The 16626-nt window shown below is 45.0% G+C and overlaps 1 protein-coding gene across 1 annotated transcript in view; it reads right to left on the bottom strand.

Annotated features, from left to right (window-relative positions):
• The window catches only part of LOC119026173 (FERM, ARHGEF and pleckstrin domain-containing protein 1), a 65125-nt gene extending 48979 nt beyond the window's left edge, over window positions 1-16146 (bottom strand). The window contains exons 1-2 of the mRNA XM_037110335.1: window positions 15889-16146; window positions 11270-11476 (exon numbers count right to left, since the gene is read on the bottom strand). Coding sequence (XP_036966230.1) covers window positions 11270-11449 — 180 coding nt within the window. The 5' untranslated portion in view covers window positions 11450-11476; window positions 15889-16146. The remainder of the gene's footprint in view (window positions 1-11269; window positions 11477-15888) is intronic.
• Window positions 16147-16626: the final 480 nt, after the last annotated feature.

Raw genomic sequence — 16626 nt, 5'->3', positions numbered from 1 at the left:
ATGGGTTAGACAGAAGCTCTCCCGGCGTCTCCCACACATATGCTTTACTTCGCTGGCCTTTTTATCATTTATGTATATTATTTATTTGGGTGAAAATCTGCCCTCGTTTTCTCACTCCTGTCTACTGTCAATCACACATGCTGTGCAGACAGACACAGAGGAAGCTCTCCGGTGTCACATCCCTCCTCACTGATTGTGGCGCGCTCTATCCTATTAAATGCCTGCCTACTTATACCGTTGTTTTGCACAAACTTGTAGGTAACGCCTGGTTGTTGCCATGTCACTCGCCGCATGTTGATTTTGATGGGCAACATCAGGTACAGGCTACCTCCACAAGCGGCTCGCCTGCTGTTACGACAGGGGAGTCGAGGGCGGAAGAAAAATAATCCAAATGCAAGGTGCGCCTTTCGAGTGACTCTAGACAAAACGCTATGCCGACAAAAAACAGGGGATAACGATGCTGGGAGAGAGAAAACAGACGGGAGAAAGAAAGTGAAAGGCGAGGCAAGACAGAGCACTTCATAAATGGCAAGACTGTGCAACGAAATCAAATATCGCAGTCTTTTTAATCATACATCTCGTTATCGATATTGTGACAGTATTTCATGGATGACTGATGAGACTTTCACATAATATTAACACAATGAGGGTTTCCATAAATTATCATTAGTATTGTGGATATAATGACTAGGTGGGTAATTGAGAGTATTACAACTAAAGCAGTCAAGAAAGTTCAGGAAATTTCATAATTTTAGTGTAATTCAGCATTTAAAGGTCCAGAGCGGTGTAGGACTTATGGGCATCTAGCAGTGTGGTGGCAGGTTGAAACTAATCGTCTACCACCACTACTAAAAATGCAAAACTGAGAGAGGCTCTCGGTGTCTGTTGTGGGCTACTGTAGAAACATGGTGGACTCCGCCATGAGGATCCACCCCACTGTAGATATCAAAGGCTCATTGTAGAGTAGCGAAAAGATACAGGGATCTTAGTTTCAGCTGATTGTACACTAATATAAGCGTTATTATGAATGCTATATTACATGTCTGCCAATAGACCCTCCTAAATCTTCCAACTTCAGATATCAACTGCAGTCTACTTCCTTACCAAGTATATGATCCATTAGTAACCAATCCCAACGTTCCTCCATTACCTCCACTCGTGGCGTCCATCTCTCTATAAAAAACACTTCTTTAAGTCTTGCCGTATACTCTACTGTAGAGAATTTTCGCAATTGTGTAAACACTTCTAAGAACTGTTAAGGACTCAGCAGAGGTGGGGGGTCCCTTTTAAGCCGTCTTATTGAAATTCAGCCACATTAATGCTCTGCATGGAGACCTCCCTCCCTCCCTCCTTCCCTCCTCTCTGGCACGGCACATATCAGTGGAAGACAGAACTCTGCAGCACGGCTCAGACGCTCCTCATCCACCTCTATGTGTAGCCATGGCAACCCACACATAAGGCCGGCGCGATCCCACGTGGCCTCTGAGAGATGAACTTGTGTAGTGCTGAAATTCATAGCCACGCACGCGGATCCAAACCGGCACCTCGGGGAATGGGGGGGAATATATGCCGCGGCTCAAAGGCCGAGGCAGTCGCGCCGACGAGGTGCTTTCTGCCAGCGGAGGGAGGGATGATGAACGACAAATGATTCCTTTCCGTGGCAGGAGGCCACAGAGAATAACAGAGAGAACAACAGATTTAAGAGGGCTGGAGCAATGCCGTCGGGAGGGAGCAGTCTTCAAGAACAGACGCAGGAAATGTTTCTATTTTAAGGCTCCCAAAAGTGAACAAATGTGATATGTTAGCAGACAAGACAGCAGTGACAAACATCAGATGTCTGGATGCTAGTAATTCCCAGCCTCCGCGCTGCATCAAGGCCTCTCTCTGATTGTGTCCCCAGTCAGTCTGCAAACACGTTCTCGGGGTGACATGGGAGATAAAAATCAGAGAGGCGCTATTTATCTGCACACTGTCTCAAACAATCTTTTCATTCACAACTCTCTGTAAAGACAGGCTTGCTTTAAGGGGGGGGGGGGGACGATTGCCATGGTCACCATCTCCTCACATCTTCCTACCAGTTTGCTCCGTTTTAAAAAAATCCCTCTTCACAACACAGCCCCACTTTATAAATCTAAAAATGACCACCGGCATTAGAGGGAATGGCACAGTCACAGCACAGCTAATTTAAATAGATGTTACTGTTACTCGTGCGTGACTGGAATTAGAGACTGTGGAGTGACAGTAATGGGTTTAGAAAACTCATTGACATGGTGTTAAAGGTAGGAGAGCGTTGGAGTCGTCGCATCGGGCTGCAGAGCTGCTTGCCTGATTCTGCCGAATGCCCTAACAGCCAATCAAATCCCATTTGTATTCACGTCCAGCCAATGACAGCTCATCAGGAAATATTGGTGCCAAATCATCCTCCGTGGCCAAATCATTCAACCACCAACTCTGTCAGCTCTGCCCACCCCCTCTAAAGCGCCGCGAGGCTGGGGAAGCAGACCGTGTCCCCACCACAGCTCCGGAGTTTAACAGGATTTAGCACACCGCTCCAGGAACGAGACCGGTTTCCTCACTCTGAGCTCCGACTTAACTTTACAGTTGACGTGTCGGATTTGAAAATGCACAACATGAAACGTGAGACGCTGGGAGCCTTTGGTGGTCCGTAATGGCCACAAATAATACGTGGCTTGAATTTCACATACGCTGACCTGTCTCGCCACTGCGCAGAGGCAGTGTTGTAGAGTCACATACATGTGACTGAGCCTGTGTTGCTGTATTGAATATTCGGCTTAGCAAATGAGCACTGACAGGGAGTGATTTCCCTCCTGTGTGCACAATCTGTTGCAAAAATCTAGTGGAAGTGGACATCGATGAGTGATAACCTAAAAATACATGGTTTGGATGTGAATCAAGTTTGTAGCCTTCTGCACTACACAAACTAGTGGATTTACTGATGTAGATTTGTAGGTATACACCTGAAATGGGCAGCTGGTGGCAGGTTGTGTGTCACCATTTTCAAAACCCCCGTCCCTACAGAAAACAAACAACAAACTCCAAGCTAGCTAGCTACAGGCTAAAGCTAGGCTAACGCTGACTAGGTCGCTAACAGAATGACCCTAAAAAAGCTAGCAGCAGTTACCTTTTCATTTAGAGGATTTAGACATTTTAATGCCAGAGCAAGTTCCAACCAAATCTAATTTTGCTGGCATTGTTGCTGCACTCCAGCCTTTACACCGTCCAGGGTAATTGTATTTCTTGTTTCCAGTATTTAAACTAAGCTAAGCTAAGTGGTTGCTAGCTGTAGCTTCGTCTTTACCGTACAGGAGTGTATTTGAACTTCTAACCTGATTCTCAGCAAGGAAGGGTTTTTAGTGAAAAACGACTAATCTGAAATGAATTTTCTCATTTAATTGACTAATTATCTGGTCAGTAAAATGTGAAAAATTCCCAGCATAATAAGTGATGGGATAAAACAGCTTTCCATTTGACGTACATTCCAAAACCAAATACTCAGTTTATGATGAAAAGAAATAATCGTCCAAACCACAAACCTAAAATTATGGAATCACAAAATTGTAACCAATGAACTGAACTAACTGACTGATTATTCAACTAATTAGTCCTGGTAGCATCAGTCTTGGCTCCTTTGTGTCAAGTGTAACTTGCCGCACTTTGAAATACTATAACTGATGATTCATGGATTCTGACAGAAACTGAGATTCTTCATAATGTGAGTATGAAACCAAAATTGTAAAAAGTACTGATACTTCGAAACTTTTGCCATAACACAACACCATATCTACACTTGTTGTAAAAACACACTGATTTTCAAGCAAGGATACACAGATATGAGCATCATTACAAATGTGTTGCTATGTGTTCAGTGTGAACACTGTGTGTAGGTTGGTAATAAAATGAAAGAAAACAACAATCTTATTTGTGTGCCTATGATTAAGTTTTCGGTATTGAAAGAATAATCGAGTATCGTTTTGATTTTTTAAATTAATATTAATATTAATGGATCAAAGTTTACAATCCTGGTATAGTGACAACCTTAATGGAAACATAACTGACACACAGCTTCCTGTAATGAATCCATTGTATTGAATGCTAAAGACCATACCGTAAATGTCACATTTAATAAGCACTCTGATCAGTATGCAGAGCATTAGTCAGTTCAATTAATTAAGCCATTGGTATTCAGATCTGAGCTTAAAACGTAGCTATTAAACACCACTAAGAATAACCGAAGGTGGGTTATGGGTGGTTCATCTGTTCATTGATCCGCAGGTAGTAACAGAGCAGAATCTTCCCAGTTCGGCCTTCACTCTGCTGGTCGCTGAACAACTGTACAGAAGCTGCTGAAGACAGAGCTGAAAGAAGCCCTTCATCATGTTTCTACTCATTAAGTCGGGACCTCATCGACATTCAGCTGACAACAAGGCGCACTGGAGCTCTTCTAATTGCTTCCCATCACAATGAATGGGTGACAGCTTATGGAGGAAAGAACAGCGATGGTGGTGGGATGATGATAAACCCTCTGGACTGGTGTGAGAGTCTTTCTCACACCAGTCGCAGGCAGGTCTTTCCATTTATGGTGTGGCCCACTTTAGACCGGGTGGTCCATGCTGCCCTGGTTTCTCTAGCTGTGAAAATGCTTCAGATACGGCATGGGGAAAAGATAAAACAACAACAACAACATCTCCTTGAGCCTCAGAAGCCTTTTCTGTGGCCCAAAATAGGTTGAAAAATGCTTGTCACAGACGTAGGCGATCTCGTATCTCACTAAGTGCATGCCTCTGTATCTGCTCTGCTGTGACAAATGTTGGAAATGGTTCTAATAAACTATGGATCCAGCGATGGGAATGATGCATTGAGATCATGGACAGCGCGGTCAGCTTCCCAGTAAGAGATGAATTACACCCTGTCACATGAACTCTGTAGCTAATAAGATTGTGAGTGCATGGGTCGACCGCAGACGTGCCGCATGCCAGGACGAGGAGAGGGCTTCACGTTGCACATGTACTCATCCTGCAGAGTGATGTGGGCTTCGCTGTTTTCTAGTATCTTTGGACCGATCAGTACTATCAGTTATAATGATGGATCATTCGAGTCCAAACAGCCAGAAGCAGTGTCCAAAAATAGGATAATCTTTCTCCACTGATTTGATAACCTGAACTCGCTGATCACAAGCTGATGCTGAGAGTATCAACACCCCCACCTACGGCTCTGATGCTCCCCACCTACTCCAAGCTGTGGTCAGAAAACAATGCTGAGAACACTCTACTTGTTGTTCTGCTGCTGACAACAACAACAATATCTTGAAGCTTTGCGGTCTGAAACAGGACTGAGAGTCTTTGGGCCTAAAAATCCATGCTGGTGGTTCCTGGAGTCTGCCCTCAAGAACAGCGGTGTGTTAGGTTAAAAGCTGATACCAACACACTCAACTGTTCGTGGCTCATGGGAATGTCATTATATTCAATCACATCTTAAGAATATTAGACAAATTTAGATTTTTATTTGATTTATTTGATTGAATTTAATTTTCCCTCTCTCAAAAGGGCATTATGAACGAGCGGCTCAGACCGAAATGCCTCTGGATGCAATTAAACTGACAAACAACCAATGAGGGCGACGAAATGTGTTGGCAGTACAGGAAAAGTCAGGGGATCACAAAAGTCATTCATATTCATCCTCAGGGAGCCATAAATGTTCATGTTATCCATCTAACATTTGTTGAGGTGCTCTAGCTTGGACTGTCGTGACGGTCCAGCCGAGCTTGGCTAAAAATGTGTTTTACTTGTGCTTGCGTATTAATTTGCTGTAGACTTAATCTCCAATTAGGGAAGCAAAAGCAATATATTGCAGTCTAATGAGACTGCGTTGTGTAAAAAAAAATCTCATATGGAAAGCAAATTAAAATGCCAAGAGATGAAGGGTTCTGTAATTAATGAATTGAAGAATTTTCTCTGCACGGTAGCCTTTTAAAAAGCCGGCCGTACCATGACGGCACTGGACAAAGCGATGGCTGGAGAGGACGGACTGCAGTCCTCAGTGGCTCATTATGGTTCGACAGGGAGAGCAGAGGGAGCAGTGCAACATGAGAGAGAGAGACAGAGCTGTGTCTGAATTTCTAATGCCGAGCTCCTGCGTTGCTAATGTCGGTGTTAAACTTGGAAGTGGAACAGTGCATGTTAGGGTGTATTCGTTAGTATTCCAGCAGTAAGGTTTGTCTAATGGAGCCTGACTGCTGCCTTCATTCACAGGAATGAACATGACTCTCCTCCCTCCTCCGTCTCCATCGTCCCATCCCCCCTCTCCTAAACCCTAAATCCATGCTACCATCGCGATCTTTCGCAGACAAACTTCTGCAGAGCCTCCACCAGCCATCATCAAACATAAACGTCAAAACATCAGCACAGACAGCGTCGCTGTATGTTAGCCTGAGGACTGCGAGACAGACGGAGCGCCACACTCTGGATTTCCTGCCCCACTGAACCCTGCACGAGCAAAGACGGACATAAAGCAAACTGTCTTAATTCGAACGTAGTCCAATGTAAGAAGCACAGGAAGGCCATTATTTCGGTGTGCTTGTTTAATCAGTGCCGGTCTACAGTCGTCCAGGTTTGCGCAGCCAAACATCATCAACATCAACACAAGTGTGTTCACAGCCAGAGTGCTAAGTAGGCCACAGCATGGTATGTGACCCACGAGATGGCTAGAAGGCCCCTTTTTGTTTCTCAACCATCTGATATTCTGTCCGCTGAGGTGGAAACTTACCCCCACTGAACCAGAGGAGCAGGAACTGAAGCTTTAGGTATCACTTACAGGATGACGTTAGATGTTATTTTTTTTTTCGGTTTTCTTAAAGAGACACAAAACACTCCCGCCTAGAGTCAGTTTGACTATAAAAAAACACCTGAAATAAACAGTCACTCCTCGAGCCAAACTGTATCCTGTTCGCTGGGAAATAAAAGAGTAGATAATTGCTTGACAAACGTGCTTTGTAGACCATTCAGTTATCTCGCTTCGCTGCTGCAGGGGAGAGATTAATATCAGCAGGATCTGAGCTGGACCAAATAAACAGAGAGTTTTTTTGGGTGTAACTGATGTAAACAAAATTTAATTATGGCTAAAGTTCAGCAACTCACCCCTAACCGCCAAACACACTTGCCAGATCACATTTTTGTAGTCCTCTGTAGCTTCAAACGGGCCTCAATGTGATCATATACCCCTTCTGTCGTTAGAGGCTCCAAGCACCCAGTAAATAGGAAAAGATATCTTTCCAGAGCGATTGTGACAATGACCTCGATACAAAAACTCGAGCATGTTCCCTGTTTTGCTTTGTTTTTTCTGTTGAGAAGATAACAGATCTTTCCACCCGGAGTCGATGACTGAGGAAAATGTACTCCTTGGGACACCTCTGGGCGAAAACAATACCAAGCCCACTGAGATTTTTATCTCAAGTGCTGACTTGAGACAAAGGACATGATGCGTGTTAAATTGAGCATGAATAAAGCTTTCTGTTAGCAGGGGCCTTTTGTTACTCTCTCCTGAGCAGCATCTTCAGCTCATTTCTGCTGCAGTGATAAAAGCCTCTAGCTCACCGTCACCCTGCTGTGTCCCCAAGATGGACAATTTAAGACGCATTCCCACCGAGGACTTTCGGTGGAGTACCCTTGAAGCCCTCACCTGACCCGTACGTAACCCCAAGATCTGCTACTCTCGCTGTAAATGGAGGCTGGGTTGTGCATGGACGGTAAAAGGCGCATCAACCATGTAAGCAGCGTGACATCATATCTAATGCGACACCTTAAACAAAAGGGATGTAAAGAACACAATGGAGGACATCAGATGTTTCATGGTCTTTCTTCGGGTTATCTAGCCGTTTATGACAACAAGAAGACAAGCTTTGTTTGAGAAAGGGCTGCAGGCAGTGAGGAAAAATACTGCACTGCCAAAAAAAGGAGGAGAAAGCTTGGTAAAATGTTACTTCAGAGCTTTTACGCCTTTGTACATCGAGTTCTTTGCCAAGAAGTGTTGACCAATCAACGGACAGCGACGTCTCGGGTCAGTAGGGCTGCACAATTACTGGAATGTTATTGAAATAGCAATATGGCCGAGTGCAATCTCAAAATCACGGGAGCTGCAATTTTTTGACGAAGGTAAAATGTGTGACAACATTATAATGAACTAGCGTAGTGCTGCAAGAGACGGCCTGGCCTACAGATCTTGCTCTCCAGATGTAAGGAAACGCTGCTGTTCAGTGGAGACTCCAACAAACGTCACGTTATCCTGATTTTAATAGTTCTATACGCTAAAATGAACATTTCAACACAATTGTGAATCATATTGCAAATGCAGTGTTCGAAAGCGTGTAACCTCTTTGTTCAGACAGGAATGCAGCAGAAAATATTAAAAAAATATATCCCCCCCATGAGGACTGAGGTTTACTGCCTCTACCAGTGCATAAGAGCGCACTTTGAGTATGTTTCCTGGGGTCGTGCCTTAGTGCCTGCAGGGCCAGGGCCTTGTCATTTGCACTGGCACACATGTGATCAAACACACAACAGGACTATCTCCCCACAGTGCTTTTTTTTATTCTCATGGCAGTGATTTTGTTTCATGATCTCTGCATGTGTATCAAACTGTATGAAAGCTGACACAAGAGGAAAAGCGAAGATACAGACAGCTAAAGAGACGGGGCGAGATCAGACCTGTCGTACATACAAATGTATCATGTCAAAAAGCACAAAGCATCAGTGTGTGTATTCTTCGGAGGGTAGAGCGGCCTTAAACACTGAACACTAAAACTCCATTAAAATCTACTGTGTGCTTACAAAACCGAGGTTGATATCTCCTCAGAGAGCCTTGGAGTGCCGGGTTTCGCTGCAGGTTTTTACAGATTACGAGCCCTGAAGCAGGCTGAATAAAATCCCTTCCTCACCTGCTCTACCTCTCGTATCAGATGTAGGCATCGCCCGGCTGATTGCTCTAACCTGACAAAAGACACATCCAAAAGCAGATGCAGCACACACACTTGCAGTCTTAAAAACCGCGTACTGAGCGATCTGAACATTCTCGAGAATCTAAAAGCAAAATGAGCCTTTGATGTTTCACTTAATCCCAAACAGACATAAATAATCTGGGTTAAATCAGGGTAATCAAAGAGGACCTCACTGTGAGAATCAAGTCGTCCTTAAGCATTAAGTACAACACATGATACCACTGGAAAGATTAGCAGGCATGCACAGGCCGCTCAGCTGCCCTCTTTAGAAGCAACATTTACCCATGCTGCCTTGGGAAACAGGCAGAAGGACACATCCACCCCACGCTACACGTTCACTAGCTGTCAGTAAAGCTCAGCAGCTCGAACGCCGAGCCCCATTCATACACATTAAACGAGTCCTCTGCGGCTGCCGCTGTATCTGTTTCCCTCCGTCACCACTTCCCACTTTCCTCTATCTACTCATCTCGTTCATCTCATCCAGGCAGGAAGGACTGCGGTCACAGAATGAGGCTGCTTTTTCTATTCTGAGACAAATAACAGTCTTTTCTCTTACTCCACCCCATGTTTCTATCATTAAATCAAGGACTGAGGACACCTTTCCAAAACACCACATTTTCGGAGGAATGCTGGGGGAAAGTGTGCCATGTATCTCATCGGTCTTAAAGGATAGTGCCGGTGTTATTTGAGGTTTTTCTTTCTCTCAGCGTATCCAACAAAAACACCAAAACCAATCCTGCACCGGTCTGTTTCTAAATATGTTATGACTTACCAACCCACTTTGTCTGTGGCCTCAAGTCACTGGTTGCTAATGAAGACTTGAATCTTTTGAAATGGGTCTCCAGCATGTAATTTGATTTTAAAACAGCAGGCTCAGTAATTTGATAAATCAGATGGGCAGCTAGTTTGTAGCAAATGTTACTCCAACTGGAGGACACAATTTCTTTGTTGGGGACTATTTTCAGACAGGGAGTTATACACATTAAATGGATTGGTGAGTATTCATGGCAGCAGCACATTGCATGTTGGGTGGACTGTTATTAAAGGTGTAATTTGTAAGATATGGCAAGAATTAAAAAGGTATCTCAAAATACTACTTACTATTTACTGTGCTATCTCTGACTGTAGCTAGCATCTGTTAGTTAATTAGCTCAATTGGCTGTGGAGCTTGTGGCCGTATTAACTGACCTGAGTTTGCCAGAACCGCAACCTCTGATCACAGGGGGGAGTCACCATGGGAAACGAGGCTCAGCAGCCAAGCAGAGAAAACACGCCTGGTATGGAGGCGATTTACAGCGCACCCATGGAGCTGGAATATTTTCACTTCTTACCCCTTGAATTAAGGAGTAATTTTGACCAAACCTGCCCCTTTAAATCTTGTCAGCCAATAATGGAGTTCTGTGGCACAAAGGAACAGACTATTTTGGCTTTTGCACAGGAGTTTTTCATGTGCTTTCTTATTAAGATAAATATACTTTGTTGCCGGACTTATCCCTAATAAAGTTGAGAGCATAACATGCATTTGTTATGATTTCCAAATTATAAGAGATGGAATATCTGCAATCAGTTTTTGGAGCTTTAATACACCTTTATTCAGCATTTAAATCAGAATCTAATTTTAAAACTTGACTTTTCCATAATCTGTGCTAATGGCTTAGGCTAGAATGTCTAAATATAGATCTCTGTGATGAGAAAGTTAATCCACTAAATCCTGTTATTATGAATGGAATCCAAACGGGAGCTCTTTTCATTCAAAGACATGAAGTGTTGTTGTCTGTTCTATAACCTGCCTGCTCTCACCGCATTATCTCAGAAAGCTCGAGGATTCCCACACGTCATCAACACAATAATGTGGGAAAGAGCTGTGAAATACCATGGCGTCTGTGGTTTCCAAACAATATCCTGATATGTCATCAGGAGGGCACAGCGGAGGGAGAAAAAAAAAACGTGTTGTCACAGATGACAGCTGTAGAACAGGTTTGAGACAGTTTGGGAGATTAGGAAGCAGTGAATAAATAGCACCGCCATTAACTGGAGGAACCCTGACATTACAAAAAAAGATCCCTCCAGTTTCCATCCATGCATTCAACAATTTAACATCATGCAGTTGCCATGCCAACCTGTTACCAGACTGCTGCTGCTGCTATGATGAAAAACGGGAGATGCTTCTTGGCCACTGTGCAATAATGAAGAGTCCCAATACGACATTAGTATTCCCATCAAGAAACGCGCCTGGGCGAGCAGGCTTTAACGACTTACCGAGATGTCAAAGAGCTCCTCTGTGTCGTCCAACATGCGGACCCTGATGGTGACATGTCGTCCAGGGGGCATGGCCGGGGGTCTGTGCCCGGGGTCCAGCGTACTGATGCCAAGAGTCTCCGGGGCTCCAAGACGCTGGCCTGCTCCAGAGGCCATTGGCTCTGGGTCTGGCTCTGCCATGATGCACTGAAATGCTCACTGCCCAGCCTGTACAGAAGCCAAGAGAGGAAAGTCAGGGGGACAAAGGCAAGATGCAAAATATAGCAACCGAGTTATAAAAATGTGTCAGAGCCGGAAAAAAAAACCACCCTCAGCAGGTGAAATACAATGAATCCAATCAGGTCCCAGAGGACAGACTGCACAACCTTCTGTGTCACACTCATGGAGTATTTGCAAATGCAGTATTTGCACTCGCCACTAATGGCTGGTAATTGTTGCCTGTGGGAGAACCAATTACTGTAAGGAAAAAAAGATCCAAGCATGTCCCTGATTTCAAAGTACAAATCAAGCAGCCCTAATGTGATCTGACAAACTAATCAGGAGGCCTGATTGTAAAATCAAAGGGTCAATACAATGATAATTGATTCGGGAAGTCGTAAAAGTGAAGCATTAGAGCCAACGACACATGGACATATATACTTAGTTAGGTTTTAATAGGTCTCAAGGGCATCATGGTTTATCTATAAGGACATTGCAGGAGATGTGGACTGAATGGTAAGTGTAGTCAGAGAGCAAAATGTAAAAAACAGTAACAGGGATCATTACAGCTGCACTAACTTATTGATTTGTTGGGAACTATTACATGAATCGAAAACTCTTTTGATAATCAAACAATTCTCTGAATCCAGAGTCAGTAAACTGAATATCTTCAGGTTATAGACTAAACTGGACATTTGAGGACGTCCCCCTCTGTCTCCTTCTCCTGTCTCTTAAAGGCCCCGCCTCCTGAATAAGGCCTCTGATTGGTCAGCTCACACACACCTGACCAATTACTGCTAACAACATCAGAGCAGCTATGCTAAATCAGTTCTTAATTGCTGAGCTAGCCACTAGGTAGAAATTATGCAAAGGTGAGACATGATGACATTAATGTGATGTCACAATGTCACAGAATTAAAGGCGGGACTAATGACGAGGCATTTCAGGAGCAGTGTTTTATGTGGGAGACAGGGGTTTCTGTTCGTGCGGACTTTGACCTTTTTGATTATCAAGACCTTTTACATGCACAAGAACATATAAACCACTGAAGGAAGGGGAGCAAAATTTGAAAAAACATAATAGTTCTCCTTTAATAACACAGCAAAGATGGTAAAGCCTCACATATTATCTCCCTGATGAAGGCCGCAAGCCAAAACACGTCTGTCTAATAATGTTGTCCTATGTACTCAAAGTGTTGCTGAAGCTTTTTGACTTCTTTACCATCTCCATGCACCTTGAAAGTAGGTGAAGTCTTTCTAGAAACCCCCACTCTGATTGCAACAAGGCTAAAAGCTAAAAGTAACAGATACATGGTTGAAACAGCTTGTTTAAAAGTAATGAGTACACACAACTAAAACAATTGGGTGGACTTGTGAAAATCTTGGCCAAAAGTGATGGTTAATGACTGGAATAAATGGTGGTGTCAGCCCTTGAGGTGATCTGACAGGACGGGGGTATGTCTGGTCGCGAACGCTGGGAAGCAGCGCTGCCCTGCCACATCTTACACTTGAGGGTCCCCTCGGATATTCAAATCAAACTCTGGAATAATGTGCAGAGTGACACTGTGGCAGTGTTTGTCCCAGGTGGTGGGGACTGTGTGTGTTTGGACAAATCGTGGACTCTGGGTTGACACACTCACAGACAACTATCCAACCCACCTCCCCCAAATGTGTGTATGCAGCCAGATCCCCCAAGGCCCTGCTGTCCTCCTGCTTAATTCTCTCTTCATTGCACATTCCAGCAGGCTGATGTCATCCTGAGACCTCACCAAGTGGTTCATCAGAGCGCTGAGGCCAGTGGGCAGTTGTTCAGCCGCCGCAGAGGTGAACGACTGCTGCCAAGTTTAAGCTGAAAGCTGAATAAGGCATTTTCGAAGAGAGTGGAGAATGTAATCCAGCAGAGTGGATGGAGAATGTAGGCCAAGGACAGTGGACGTACAGAGTTCTGTCTGATGGTGGTCTGACTGATGCTTGTGAAAAAAAAAAAAAAAGTGCACACTACAGGCATCAAGCAGGGCTATGAAGAACAACTGCTTTCATCATTGATTTAATCGTCAGTTATTTTCTTCAGATATTAATTATTAGTCTCTAATTAATAAATTGCAGGGCTCCACACTAAACTTCTCTCCCTGGTGTGGCTTAACTACTTCATTTTGGAGCGACAGCACAAAATTTGGGTGTGACGAATGACACCATTTTATTTAATTTCTTAACCAGTTATGTAAAATAAATGACATTGGCTTTGTTCATAGATGACTGTCCACACCCCCAGCTGGTGTTTCTCATAGGCTAAATTTTTTTTTAATCTGACCTGCTGCATATCCGGTGCAAAGGTGCCAAGGAAATTGCTGTTGGTCTTTATGGGTGCATGCTACCCACAATAATCGCACCCCGGAGCCTTGAATTGTAAGTTGAGGTCTTCACATTGCTTGTTTTTAACTGACCAAGACACACAGATAGCACATTTTTCAGTGACGTGTGACAGGAAAGAGCAGCAAATCTCCCTATTTTGGAAGCTGGAACAAGCAAATTGATCGTCCACATTCCTGGCGACCAATTTTCTGTCGATGAATCATGATAATTTTACCGCTGTTGGCTAAGACTGTTCTGATGGCTGGTTCCAAAATACCCAGATGTGTTAAGTGCATCGGGTTCTTTTGTGCTCCTGCCTCGTCATACTTTATCCTAGTTTTAGTTTTGGTTAGGGTTAGGGCTACGAACAAAACTAAGGACTTGGATCCGACAAGTGGACTCAGGTTTGATAAAAAGCCATTCAACCCCAAACGTGTTTAGAGAGCGCTCCAGCTGACTAACACTCCCTTGGGCTGACGAAAACCAGACTAACCTCAGTCATAGAGGGGCGGGGGGGCGTGAATGGAAACAGGCCCGTTTTTCAATTCAAGTCCAGTCATTTATGACATCTGATCCTCGCTCCGTCATCACTCAGCCACCCTCGCCTTGATTATTGCCGAGTGTCTCATGCCGAGTCTGTAAAATTCGTGGCTTGTGTGACCCGCGCATGCACGCCGCGTAACCGGACACTCTTCAAACAAAGCGGCAGCGAAACAGAGGACAGTGAAAGAGTTGAGACGGTGATTATCCCAGCCGACATGTACCCTCCCGAGCACCGGGGATCACTTATCAACCAGTGCTCCTCTGAATACTCGGGGGCTCCGGACAAACACACGGAACAGCCACCAGCTGTGTGGCTGGTTCCAGTGGGGGCCAGAGGGCCGCATATAAAGCACAGTCGCCCACTTTCACAGCGCCCGGGGGACATTTACAGCCTCCTGAGTGTTTCTCAGGGTAAACCGCCCTGCCTTTGAACTTGTTTGCTTGAAATTCCCCACAAGTGTGCAACATTGAGCTGTGACTGCTGGCTCGCAAGAGACTCCGGGGCTGCAACAGTGGCTCCTCTGTGTGCAGGGGCCCAACATGGCACAGCTGGAATCCTTTAGTGACAGCTGAATGGCCAGAGGGTGGGGGTGGGGGTGGGCTGATAAGGCCAGATGTGTTCTACCTGAGGCAAGCTTCACAGCAACAACACACACACACACAAAAAGAGCTCAATTTCCACTGCAACACACACTGATACCTGGGTGTGGCAACGCTTTGCATGAATCACTTTTTTAGTTCCCACCGTGTTATTGGCACTGTGACATGCTGTCTATTAAGTGGAAAAGAATGACAACCAACAGGATGCATGCATGTTGAAACCAGAGCCTGGCTGTCGTTAAAGGGCTTCTGTCAGAGCAGGGGGGAAAAAAATGGTGAGGTGAGGTCTTCCCACCTCACACAGCCTGGTAGTGTGTTCACACCAATCATGTAATGTGGGTTAATAGAGCAGGCTGCTGTGATCCTCAGGACATTATCGTAGTATAACAGTAGATGTGACGTGAACGCACCGCCGCCCTGGACTCACATGGACAGCCTGTGGAAAAAACTAAGTGACAGATAGAAGAAAAAAAAAACCCCGCACACTTGAGATGGTTTTAAATGTCACACACACACACACACACACACACACACACACACACACACACACACACACACACACAGACTGAGAGAGACATGGAGCATTCACATCAGCGACTGCGGCGTCTGCACGCGTCCACCCGGAGCTGGGAGGTTTATGTATCTGTGCGATGCAACCCGTCACTGGAGGACGAAGAGGACAGTCCGGTGGCTGCAGACTCAGAGTAACATTATTTTTTTTTTTTTCCTTCCGCGCAGAGCCACAGTTCTTCACCCTCTTCCTTCCTCCTCCCCTCGAAATCCACAGGATCACAAAACAACACGGCAAAAGATACTCCCAAAGACTTAACGCTAATCCCCTCAAACAAGTTGAACCACTTCCCTTAGGAGCACACTGACACACACTAACGCACACGGGGAGAGGGACTTGGCCGGCGCCGTACTTACCCCCCTTATCTAGAAATCGCACGCTTTATCCACAGACGTATGTGTTTCCCGAGCACAGAAGGAGGTGTTATACATCCACGTCCAGCGGTGCAAAAATAAATAAATAAAGACGCCCAGTCGGAGTTTTTCTTTTTTTTTTTTTAGATGCTGCTGGTGCCGGTGAAGAGGCTTTCTGCGGTCGCCATGGCGGACGACTGAGCGAGTGAGCCGGGGAGAGAGACGGGATTACACTGGAGCGAGCAGCGGATCCGCTCCCGGTGCCTTCACTCAGACAATGAAGGAGGTGCAGCACCTCCACCTTCTGAGCGGCGGCGCGGCGCGGCGCGGCGCAGCAGCACCATCTAGCGGCGGCGGCTGGAACAACACGCGGCACACGTTACAGAGCAGTCACTCCCCCACGGTGCGTGAATGTGACCCTGTACAATGAAGCGATGTCTGCGTTACAGATTCTCTTCTAAATAAAGCAATCACAAGCAACATGCCTTTAATGTACAATGGGGTAAATATTTTTCATTTCTATCTGATGTCTACTGTTTTTCATTGTTCTTACTGCATTTCTACTAATTCATTATTACTGTTTGAATTAATGCTCTATATTTACATTTTAGACATCTAGCAGACGTTTTTGTCCAAAGCGACTTACAGCAATTCATACATACGTTCATACAGTGATGGCGGTGGCTGCCATGCAAGGTGCTGACCGGCACATCAGGAGCAGTTTGGGACACTTCAACATGC

This window comes from Acanthopagrus latus, chromosome 9 (assembly GCF_904848185.1).
Source record: "Acanthopagrus latus isolate v.2019 chromosome 9, fAcaLat1.1, whole genome shotgun sequence".
Taxonomy (NCBI): domain Eukaryota; kingdom Metazoa; phylum Chordata; class Actinopteri; order Spariformes; family Sparidae; genus Acanthopagrus; species Acanthopagrus latus.
Note: the sequence above shows the minus strand (reverse complement) of the source record. Positions and strands in the feature narration are given on the sequence as shown.